Source organism: Molossus molossus, unplaced genomic scaffold (assembly GCF_014108415.1).
Source record: "Molossus molossus isolate mMolMol1 unplaced genomic scaffold, mMolMol1.p scaffold_m16_p_15, whole genome shotgun sequence".
NCBI classification, from domain to species: Eukaryota; Metazoa; Chordata; class Mammalia; order Chiroptera; family Molossidae; genus Molossus; species Molossus molossus.
The window spans coordinates 74,080,625-74,093,164 of NW_023425350.1; the positions used below are offsets into that span (position 1 = coordinate 74,080,625).

The window sequence follows — 12,540 nt, forward strand, 5'->3', positions numbered from 1 at the left end:
TTTTCCCCTTCCTTCCTGATGTTCTAAGATTCTTTCTTTTATAATTTCCTTTTACTTGCAGAACTTCTCATAGCCAATATAAGAACAGATCTTCTAGCAACAGATTCTTTTAAGTTTTATTTGCCTGAGAATATTTTCATTTAGTCTTCATTTCTTAAGGATAATTTTATCAGATATAAAATGTGTGGTTGATGGCTCTTTTCTTGCCACACACACAAAAACATTCTGCCACTTTCCCTCCTAGCCTCCTTGGTTACAGATGAGAAATCTTCTGTCAAATTCACTATCATTTTTTTCAGGCTACTTTCAAGATTTTTTTCCCCCAGTCTTTGATTTTTAAGTGTTTAACTTTGATGTGTCTTGACATGAATTTCTTTGGGTTTATCCTATTTGGAGTTTACTTAGCTTCTTGACATATATTTGTATTTTCCACAAAATTTCAGAAGTTTTCAGCTACTTTATATAATCTTTCACTTTCTTCCTTCTTTCACTTCTTTCTCCTCTCCCTGAGAAACTCTTATGATACTATGTTGGATATTTTGTTATTGTCCCGCAGGTCTCTGTAGTTCTTTTCTTTTTTAAGTCTATTTTCTTACTGTTGTTCAGATTGGCAGAATTCTATTGTCTAACTTCAAGTTCATTGACACTATGCTGTTATCTCCACTCCACTATTGAGCCTATTCAGTGAGTTTTATTTTATTTTTTTTTAATTTATTTTTTATTTTTTTGGTACATGAGTTTTGTTTTTAAAAGAGAGAAAGAGATCTATGTGAGAGATGTGAGAATCAATCAGTTGCCTCCCACACACGCCCAGGCTGGGGATCAAATCTAAAACTTGAGTATGTGCCCTGACTGGGAATTGTTGTATGGGATGACACTCCAACCAACAGAGCCACACTGGCCAGGGCGGTTTTAATATATTTTTAAAAGTCTTGCCCTGGCCAGTTTGGCTCAGCGGTTAGAGCATCGGCCTGCGGTCTAGAGTGACCCAGGTTTAGTTCCCACTAAGGGCACATACCTCGGTTGCAGTTTGTCCCTGGCCCTGGCTGGGTCGTGTGGGTGGCAACCACTTGATGTGTCCCTTTCATGTCAATGTTTCTCTCTGTCTCTCTCCCTCGCACTCTATCTGAACAAAAAATGGAAAAATGTCCTCAGGTGAGGATTAAAAAAAAAGGTCTTTACTTCACCTTTTTTTAAAGATATCTGCACAATGTACAATGTATAGATTATACAATGACAGGTTTTTCTTTTACTGTTTTAAAAGATGTTACTCCACTGTATTTTCCACTTGCATTGTTCATGATGTGAAGTCTGCTGTCATCCTTATGTACATCCTTCCTCTGTAAATAATGTGTCTTCTTTCTCCCTATTCTTTTTGGTCTATAGGCTGATGCGCTTAACAGCTGAGCCAAACTGGCCAGGGCTCTCCCTTATTCTTTGAATGTTTTCTCTTTGTCACTGATTCTGAGAAGTTTGATTCTGAGGTGACTTGGTGTGGTTTTCTTCATGTTTCTTGTGCTTGGGGTTGAGTAAGTTTCTTGGATCTGTGGGTTTATAGTTTTAATCCAACTTGGAAAATATATGGCCACTCTTTCTTCAATTATACATTTATTGGACTACTTGAATTTTCCTCAGCTCACTCATATACATTTTTTTTATTTGTTTTAATTCTTTTTCTTCTCTTTGTTACATTTGGATAGTTTAAGCTTTTGTTCTGTAATGTATGAACTGCTGTTTATCCCATTCCATGCATTTTTTATCTCATACATTGTAATTTTCATCTTTACAAGTTTAATTTGTGTCTTATATGTCTCTCCCTAACATTGTAAACATATCAAATACAATTATATTCACTGTTTTAATGCATTAATACTGACATCTGAGTCAGTTATGGGTATGTTTTTATTTTTCTATTTATATTTTCTCCTCATTATGCACCTATATTCTCCTGCTTCTTTGCATACCTGGTACTATTTGATTGGGTACCAGAAATTTTCAATTTCACTTTGTTGGGTGGTGAATACTTTTGCTTTCCTATAAGTATTCTTGAGGTTTGTCCAGGAATGCAGTTAAGTTCCTTGATCCTTTTAGTTCTTGCATTTAAGATTTTCCAGACAGAATTGGAGCAGTGTTAGGTTGCTCTCAATACTGAGGCAAGACCCTTTTGTATGCTCCACCCAATGCCCAGAGGGTTATAAGGTTTTCCAGTCTAGTTTATGGGTATAGTTACTATTCCCAGCTCTGTGTGGACTCTGAATTCTTTTCCCTCTAATCCTCTTGGATGATTCATTCCCCAGACTCCAATAGTTTCCTCACATGCAAGCACTAATCAGTACTCTGGCTTGTCCTAGATTTAAAGTCACTTTTCAGGACAGACAATAAGAGGAAAAACATATTCTCTAGAAGGGCATTCTTGAAATGTATATCCTCAGGTCAAGACTGAGGAATAAAATTTTATTTACTTTCTCCCATTTGCCCATTAGAATGAATTGCTTTATCAGATGGTCACATGGTTATATAGTCAAAGAAGTTAGAAAACAACTATCTAGTAGCTGAATTTTTTGTTTTCTTTCTTTTTTTATTGTTGTTAATCCTTACCTGAGGATATTTTTCCACTGAGTTTTTTAGAGTGGAAGGGAGGGAGGGAGAGAGAGAAACATCAATGTGAGAGAGACACATCCATTGGTTGCCTCCTGCATAACCCCAACCAGGTCCAGGGATTGAACCTGCAACCCAGGTACGTGCCCTTGACCAGAATCGAACCTGAAGTTCTTTGGTCCACGGGCTGATGCTCTAACCACTTAGCAAACCAGCCAGAGCTAGCATCTGAGGTTTTTGAAAGTTTCCCACAAATGTCCATAAACAGCAGTGGTTAACAGATTTTACATATGGATCCCCTGGGTTGCTGGTTAAAAATACAGATTCCTGAAGTTTGGCAAAATGTTGATAATTGTTGAATTTGACGAATGGGTGAATGGAAGTCCATATACTCTTCTACTTTTGTAAGTTTGAAACTTTCCACAATAAAAATCTTAAAAGAAAACCAAATGTATTAAGATCCCTGGACTTCTATGCCTAGAGCCTGATTCTCTGAAGTGGGACCCAGGAATCTGCATTTTCACAAGTGCTTCAGCTCAGGTGGTCCTTGAGAAACACCAATATACTTATTATTAAGTGATCCATTTGCTCGACTTAATTATCTTTATGGTTGCTGTTTTCCCAATTAAGGTAGGTGAACACTTTTTTAAAAAAATATGTTTTTATTGATTTTTTAGAGAGAGAGGGATAGAAACATCAATGTGAGAAACATCAACTGGCTGCCTCCTACATGCCCCCTACTGAGGATCGAGCCTGCAACCCAGGCATGTGCCCTGACCAGGAATCAAAACAGGATCTCTCAGTCCATGGGATGGTGCTCAATCTATTGAGCATCAGTGGCTGGGCAAGGGAACACTTTTCTCAGCTCCTCAAACTCTTACCTGAACAGCCTCTGGAGGACAGGGATCCTTGAAGCCAAATTTGTAAGAATGGAACTCTCCTCCAGTCAAAGAAGCAAGTTCTTTCAAAAAGTCGTTTGCAATCTTATCATTGTAATTGAAGGAGATGGCATAAATAGGAATTTTCTGAAAAACTTTGACTTGGTCTATAACCATTTCAAGTGGCTGAAATGATAAGTTTTCAGAGTGGGGGAAGAGGTGATAGAAAGAGAGAGAAAAAAAGAAAAAAAAGATGTAAAACCCTTTAGTATTCACTCAAGATAGTAAAACCTCAACTAGTAATTATCTATAGAACAGTTAGTGGCTTTTAAGAAAGGTATAAATTCAATTCAGTAAGGAAAGCAAGCTCTGCCAGACAGTGAGAATACAAAGACCAATGACATGCTCCTTGCCTTCTGAGGGTGGGAAAAAGAATCTAGGAGAAAGATTTGGCTAACCAAGTCCCTTAGCTTTAAGTACACCTAAACTTAGAATCCATGCTCTTAAGGTGTTAGCTTATGCATTAGACCCCCTAAAGCAGCGGTTCTTGACCTGTGGGTCGCAACCCCTTTGGGGGTCAAATGACCCTTTCACAGGGGTCACCTAAGACCATCAGAAAACACATATTTCTGATGGCAATTCTTAACAGTAGCAAAATTACAGTTATGAAGTAGCAATGAAAATAATTTTATGGTTGGGGGTCACCACAGAATGAGGAGTTGTATTAAAGGGTCGCGGCATCAGGAAGGTTGAGAACCAATGCCCTAAAGTATTGCAGTCAGAAGCCATGAGTAGAATTTCTTGGCAATCGGATTCTACAGAGTGGAGCCATTGGGTCTTCATGTGGCTTCCACCAAAAGAGCAATTTTCAGCTTCAGAGAAGTCATGGTCAATGTGTCTCCCACAGAGACCAAGCAAAGAGACATTGTCCTTCTGTGTGCTGGGCTCTCTGTTAAGGCACAGTATCCCAGTTAATTCTCACAACCATCTTGTGAGGTAGATTCAGAAAGACTGTGCCTTCTCAATATCCTGCTAGCAGGAGTGTTATTTGGTACATCCTATTGGAGTGGTGGTGTTATTTGACAGCATTTATCAAAACATATACCTTTTGACTGAATCCACCTCTCAGAATTTATGCTACAGATATACTCATACATGTGGAAAATTGTGTGTGTGTGTGTGTGTGTGTGTGTGTGTGTGTGTATATGTTACTTTTGCAACATTGTGTATAACGGAAAGATTGAAACAACCTACCTAAATGCCCATCTTCAGGGGACATGGCTAACTAGCCACGTAATAAAATAGTAAACAGCCATAAAAAAAATGAGGACGCCTCTTATGAAATGATAACAAGAAATCCTTAAGGTATATTGTTTCATTAATAAAGGCCCTCAGAATTGTGTTTGTAACAATCTACCATTTGTATATGTTTAAAGGAAATATATAAAAATACAAACCTGTTGCAAACAAACTACCTCTGAAAGAAGATAGGAGACAATGGTAACATATATTGCCTCTTAGTTGGTGAACAGAAAGTGGGAAGGAGAACTTTCTCTATATGTCCTTTGGTACCTTTGTAATTTGTACCATGTTAAGTATATTACTAGTCAAAAATTAAATAAACAAAATTAATTTTGAAGGTAGATGTTTTATTAAATCTATGTAATGGAATGTGATGCAGTAATTGAGAATGATGTTTCTTAAGAATCTCTCATGACTTGAAAAAATTGCACATACGAGATTTGAATAAACAGGACATAAAATTGAATTATGAATGACTTAAATTTTCTTCTTATGCTTACGCTTGTCTACATGCTCTAAATTGCAATAAAATCAGTGAGAGTTTACTAAAAAGAAAAGGACCTCTTGTCCAGATGACTTTCAAATCAGAATCTCCAGCCCCTAATTCTAGGGGCTTCTGGACGTCCATGGACTAGAGGTGTTCAAACTCAGCTTCCTCCGTCAGCAACCTCCAAACCTGCTCCTTCTTTAAATTAAATCAGCTAATAACACAGTCATTATAACCAGAAATCAGTCATCTTGACCTCTTTTTCCCTTGTTCCCACTTCTCACCCAGCCCCACAACCCTCTTCCAAATTGGTCACCAAGTCCTTTGAGGATTTTTCTATGATCTCCTCTCCTAAGAAGTCCCCTTGTCCCCTTATGCTGCTCCCACCTGAGGTGGGCACTTACCAGTCTATCAAGATCTAGTCTCTCTCTGGTACTAGTTAGGCATATTTCTAACATACAGATGGACAGAACCAATGCTCCTCTGAGTGCCTCCACCCCTGCCTATGGTAAAATCCATCCTTTCCATGTGGCATTCAAGGACCTTCACAATTTCCCCCAATCTAACTTTCGAGGCTCTTCCCTGACACCGCTCCATTATTGCCCTTGTTCTCACATTGGTTCTCTGAACAGTTCTTCTGTTCCTTCTACTCAGGATACCAATCATCTCCTCTATTTAGAAAATTCCTTCTCCTCTTTCCAGATGGAGCTGAAAACTTACCTGGTTGTCTCTCCATTTTATACAACAAAATCCATCACTCTGTGCATCCAAACATCTCAAAGCACAAGCAAGCCCACTCCCTCATCCTGCCAGGGTTAACTGTACACATCTAGTATGTCTCCCAAAGTGTCAGCTTCCCTAAGGCAGGGATATCATTCATCTTTGTAGCCTCCAGCCTTGACACCACACATAGAACATAAACAGGGCACAACACTTTGCTCCCAAAGAGAAAGTATAGTGAGGTTGATGGGAAAATCATTCCAAATACAACTTTACGTACAGCTTCTCTGCCACAGTAAATCTAACGCTGCGTAAGTCCAGTTGCTTTACTATTTAATCCCTGGACCACTGCACACAGGATATTGCACACTGTTTGCCTAGCTGTCTTCTCATGCAAACACCTCACAATGAAGGAAACAAGTTGGTACTAATTCACTTTAGTAGTTAATTTACGCAGTACTGGCCTGCAAATCTGTATATTTATTCAATGCCCAGAGCATTAGTCTTTCATTCACAATGTTCAAAAGAAGTTGTACAGACTCTGCTAAAACTTTCAAATATTTTTCAGTCAGGTTAAATGAAACAAAGAACATTTCACTAGAAAGACATGCTTTTGTTTAAATGATTACTAAGTTAACATTAGGGTAACATCAAGGACATTGTGCAGTGACATATTTAGATTCAGAGTCCTCAAAGGGAAAAATAAAAAAGAATCTTCTCCCTCTTTGTTTATAATAAAATATAAACCACAGGTGTTCAATGGAAGGTGGAATCTCCTCACATGTGCCAGGCCTTTGCATGTGGCACATTAACCAGAAACACTCTGGGTCACATAAATTGTCCTCAGTGTTTCAGTAGACAAAGGAATTCAGTAGACAAAGGAATTCCTCCGAGTATTTTCTCACCTCAATTCTGGGGCACCCTTCCGATAGCTTTTAGGTGGCAGTTTAAAAGCATTCTCAATATTGACTTTCAGGTTTTTGGTCCCTCTTTGTCCCCAACTTTGATAAGTACCTGGTCAGGTCTCCCATCTGTCAAAAGGTAGATTGCTTGTGTTTCTTTATCAGCAAAAGCAATTTGCAGGGCATGTAGAGTGTTAGTGGAACTCCCAATCTACAGAGAAGAGGGAAGGAGAGAGATACCAAGCACACACTTGAATCTCAAGAAAGATCTCAAAAAAATGTTATTTTCTGCTTCTAAAAAAAAGAAAGAAAAGTACCTGTGAAATAAAAGATGCATTAAAATTATATTGAGATAATAATTTAAGTCCAATAATTCCAAGAAGCCAAAGCCCTGGGTGTGCCATAAGGCCTCTCTCCTGCTGGTCCCAGGACTGCTGGAAGCCAGGGTTGTGGACTTCCTATCCTGACAGCAGAGCTCTTTATGTGATTCTATCTTTGTGTGTTTCTGTATGAGGCACTAACGCAGTTACTATTCATTCAGCTGTCAACACAGCTTAAACACGTAGCCTGAGTACACCCTGACAAGGATCGTGTTTGTTTCAAACCAGGATTGATTCATGACACCCACTATTCAGCAAACATAAGTGTGGTATCATTAACAATCTGGAGGTACAACAAAGAAATTGTAAATTTTAAAAACTCCTAGTTTCTGCCTAGGGATGTAGAGCACTGGTACGAGTGTCACTCCAAAACTCAGAATGAACAAAAAGCCAGACAAACAGTAAGCACAGAACTACTGATACACCCACCAGAGTGCTCTATGGGGAGAGACAGCACCTGTGGAGTCAGGTTAGCTGCACCACTGGCTTTCTGGGATGGGATGCAGCCAGACACTCCTAAGAAAAGTTTATATGGGATGATTGCTGAATTGGTAGAGGCTGCCCAGGTGCACACTGGCTACAGGGTCAAGGCCTGGATGCCACATCTACAGGGCGAATGTGTGCTCTCTTGAAGGCATTTTCACCACAAACCCCAGAGTGCTCCCAGAAAAGACTGAGAGAGTCCCGAGAAAGTCTCCTTTATGGTGCAGGGCTGGGGAAAAGGAACATGACATGAATCTCCAGAGACTTCCCTCTACCTCCCCTGTAGAACAAAAGCCTTAATCTGCGTGTGGTGGAGAGAGGGCACAAACATGTCACCCTCGGGGCACTGGTGAAAACACGGGACAGCTGGAGGAAGGAAAGAGGGAGAAACAAACCCTTTACACCTGTGGAAGAAATGGGAGGAACCAGAGGAACAAGCTGGGTGCTGGGCTCAGAGCTGCGGAGGGGGCCACATCCCTAGTGACAACACTGACTACTGAGATTGGGTTAATGCAACCTTTGTAAATCAAATGTGTGTCTGTGTGAAGCCACTGCCATCCTTGGAGCTCAAAGCACTTTCTCAGGAATTTCTCTCCCAGGATAACCTCAGTAGGTGATCCAGTCAGGCTGCTTCTCCCAGGCCAGCCTTCATCTTACCTTCATGTCTCTAACCCAGGACTGGGCCCCTTTCAAATGATCTTCATTGATTTCAACAAGTTTTTCCTGCCAGGCAACTGCTTGAGCATCAAACTGCACAAAATTGAACTTCCTTTTAAATTTTAGCTGTTCCTGTAAGAGACAATTATTTAATCATTAAACCACTCAAATAGCCCTGGCCAGTTTGGCTCAGCAGTTAGAGTCCCTACAGGAGGCAACCAATTGAAGTGTCTCTCTCACATCAGTGTTTCTCCTCTCTCTCCCTTTCTTACATTCTATCTAAAAATCAGTGGAAAAATATCCTCAAGGTGGGGTGAGGGGATTAATAACAACAATGAAACACTAAAAATTAAGAAAATATAAGGACAGGTTATGATTTGATAAATTTTAATCACCATGATATCTATTTTCAGTTCAAGAAGCTAAAAATTACATTCAGTAGAGCAAATATTTTCTAGTGCAAAAGGCATTTAAGTAAAATTTATATAGTTTGGATACTAACCCTTTATAAATGTATATCTGCATGATATATGTTATGTATCACATATATATGTTTATCTAACATGATAGTACAAGTTGTCTCTAATACTGATATTAATGATATACCAAATATGCACTCTAAATGCAATATACTTATGAAAAAGAAATCCAAACCAGTGTTACATTTTCATCACATCTTCCCTGTAAGGCTATTCTGTTACATAGCTATTCACTTGCTTTCTGTCAGCCCATATGTCTCCAGAGATTATACCAAATTAAAAGCTGTATTTCATTGTTGTCAACACTCCCCACAATTATTTTATGTGGTTAATACTCACACCAGTACTACTGGCTCATGACAGTGCACTATTTCTAGGTGTGGAAACTTGGAGTTAGGAAACACGGGCCGTCTGCTTCAGGCCCTACAACTCAGGCAGCACAGGCAGAATAAGAACTGGAAGCTCCTGACCATCAGTGTTGGGTCTGGGCACACACAGCACCCCTCATAAATATTAGAAATTCAAATTCAAATGCTGACCTAAAGAAGAAAACCATGGAGGCGTGAGCACACCACAGATTTCAGGACAGAGAAAACCTGCAGCAATGGATATAGAAACTCCCTCAACAGCCCATGTGTTACAGAAAGGAACTACCAAAGGAAGGTCTATTTGCAGAGGAGAACTGATGATCCTCAAACTGGTGAAAGGAAACTGTTTCCTAAAACGGCTTTCCTGTGGATTTTTTAGTGCAAACCTCGCCTGTGCGCCTCCCATCACAACAGGTGATGATTGGTGGAGACACATTCATGATACACAGGCCCCCAAACGCATGAACTGATGGCTCCATCTAACCTGTATAAACTGGATGATCTTGTCCTTCACCAAGTCCAGTTTGCCCTTCATTGAGTGAGATGTATCGATGAGGACATAGATGCAATCATTACACACTTTTCCAAAGAGGATTTGACTCCCTTCCTGTAGCCATTCAATCCTAGGAAGGAGTAGATTGAGGTGAATGGTTAGGGCCTGTGGAATGAGTGCATGTTCTTAAGAACTTAATGATACACCTACAGAGGCCAAAGCTGTGCTGCATTGTCTATAGATAATCTTCTGTGAATGGATTACTTACTTTGAGGGGTTTCTGTGGAAAATCCTACATTTTGGGCTAGCTCCCTCATCAGGCCCCCTCCCAATCCAAGTAAAACAGAACTAGGAAAATTAATAAGACAAAAATAAATCCAAAGTCAAAAGAAAATTATTTCCACTCATCTGAGAGTTTGAAGCCCTTGGCTATGACTTCAGATGATTTGTTCTTCTAACCCTGCTGACCGTAGTCAAGCTGGTAATGCCAGCACATTCCTGAAGACTCGGTGAAGCTTATGCACAATACTAGGCCACCCCAGACCCTTACAATAACCAAGCTCCAGGCAGCTGTGTGAGCAGGACTGCTTCTGTGCTACAGACAGGCTCCCATCATAGAACGTAAAATTAAATTCCTGACTGCAGGCAGTGCAATTAAAAACATTTTTGAAACTGATTTCAGAGTTCAGCAAGGCCTAGGCAACTAGAATCTGTAGGATAAACTGCTGGAGAGTATTGAATGAAATGAAATACAACATAACACAATTTGTGAGAGGCAGCTAAAGAGCTACTCAGAGGAAAGTTTATAAAATAAATGTTTCTATTAGAAAGGTCTCAAATCAGTGATATCTATCTTAAGAAATTTAAACCCAAAGTAAGGAGAAAGAAAGACATAAAAAAGATGAGAGTAAAAATCAATGATATAGAAAGGAAAAATCTCTATAGAGAAAAAACAATGAAACCAGAAGCTGGTTCTTTGAAAAGATTAATAAAATGAATAACCTCTAGCCAAAATTATTAGAAAATAAAGAAGACATAAGTCACCAACATCAGCTCTATGAATATTTTAAAAAATTTAAGATGTAATTTTTAAATTATTTTTATTAATTTATTTTTGTTATAGATGATTCTTTTTCCCCCATTGACACCCTCCTCCCCACCCCCTTCCACCCCCATCCCCAGCTTTGTTGTCTATGTCCATTGGTTATGCATACATGCATATAAGTTCTGTGGTTTATCTCCCCACTCCCACCCCCTCTTCTAAAGTTCATCAGTCTATACTCTACTTCTATGTCTCTGGGTCTATTTTGTTCATCAGTGTGTTTTGTTCATTATATACCACAAATAAATAAGATCATGTGATATTTGTCTTTCTCTGCTTGGCTTGTTTCACTTAGGATAATACTCTCCAGGTTCCACCATGTCATCTCAAAGAATAAGCCATCTTTCTTTTTTACAGCTGCATGTACTCCATTGTGTATATGTACAACAGCTTTTTATCCATTTGTTTACTGACGGACACTTGGGCTGTTTCCAGACCTTAGCTATTGTAAATAGTGCTGCTATGAACATGGGGGTACGTATATTCTTTCTGATTGGTGTTTCAGGCTTCTTAGGGTATACTCCTAGAAGTGGGATCCCTGGGTCAAATAGCAATTTAATTTTTAATTTATTGAGGTAACACCATAGTGTTTTCCATAGTGGCTGCACCCAGTCTGCATTCCCACCAGCAGTGTACTAGAGTCCCCTTTTCTCCACGCCCTCGCCAGCACTTGTTGTTTGATGATTTGTTGATGGCGGCCATTCTGACAGGTGTGAAGTGATACCTGATAGTTGTTTTAATTTGCATCTCTCTGATGATTAGTGATGTTGAGCATTTCTTCATATGTCTCTTAGCCATTTGTATGTCCTCTTTGGAGAGGTGTCTATTTAGGTCCTCTGCCCATTCTTTTATTAGATTCTTTGTCTTCCTTTTGTTGAGCTGTATGAGCATTCCATATATTTTGGAAATTAACCCCTTATCTGATGTATCATTGACAGTTATGATCTCCTATATAGTGGGTTCCCTTTCCATTTTGATGGTTGTTTCTTTTGCTGTGCAGAAGCTTTTTAGTTTGATGTAGTCAAACGTGTTCATGTTTTCCTTTGTATCTCTTGCCTTAGGTGTTGTATCAGTAAAAATTCTGTTGGGTATGATGTCTGAAATTTTGTTGACTACATTTTCTTCTAGGACTTTTATGAATTCATGAATCACATTTAAGTCTTTTATCCATTTTGACTTTATTCTTCTGTATGGTGTAAGTTGGTGGTCTAGCTTCATTTTTTTGCATGTAGCTATCCAAATTTCCCAACACCATTTACTAAAGAGGTAGTCTTGACTCCACTGTATGCTCTTGACACTTTTGTCAAATAATAATTGAGCATATTGTCTTGGGTCCATTTATGGGTTCTCTATTCTGTTCCATTGATCTATCTGCCTGTTCTTGTGCCAGTACCAGTCTGTTTTGATCACAGTGGCTTTGTAGTATAACCTGAAATCTGCTATTGTGATTCCTCCTACTTTGTTCTTTTTCAAGATTGCTGTGGCTATTTAGGGTCTTTTTTTTGGTTCCATGTAACTTTTGGAGTATTTGTTTTAGTTCTGTGAAGTATGTCATTGGTATTTTTATGGGTATTGCATTGAATCTATGATTGCTTTGGGTAATATAAACATTTTAATGATGTTAATTCTTCCAATCCATGAACACGGTATATGCTTCCACTTTTTTATATCTTCCTCTATTTCTCTTTTCA

The 12,540-nt window shown here is 39.0% G+C and overlaps 1 protein-coding gene across 1 annotated transcript in view; it reads right to left on the reverse strand.

Annotated features, from left to right (window-relative positions):
• VWA3B (von Willebrand factor A domain containing 3B) overlaps positions 1-12,540 on the reverse strand; it is a 219,622-nt gene that overhangs the window by 115,568 nt on the left and 91,514 nt on the right. The window contains exons 10-13 of the mRNA XM_036263356.1: positions 9,739-9,877; positions 8,408-8,539; positions 7,000-7,098; positions 3,480-3,662 (exon numbers count right to left, since the gene is read on the reverse strand). Of these exons, the coding sequence (XP_036119249.1) occupies positions 3,480-3,662; positions 7,000-7,098; positions 8,408-8,539; positions 9,739-9,877 (553 nt within the window). The remainder of the gene's footprint in view (positions 1-3,479; positions 3,663-6,999; positions 7,099-8,407; positions 8,540-9,738; positions 9,878-12,540) is intronic.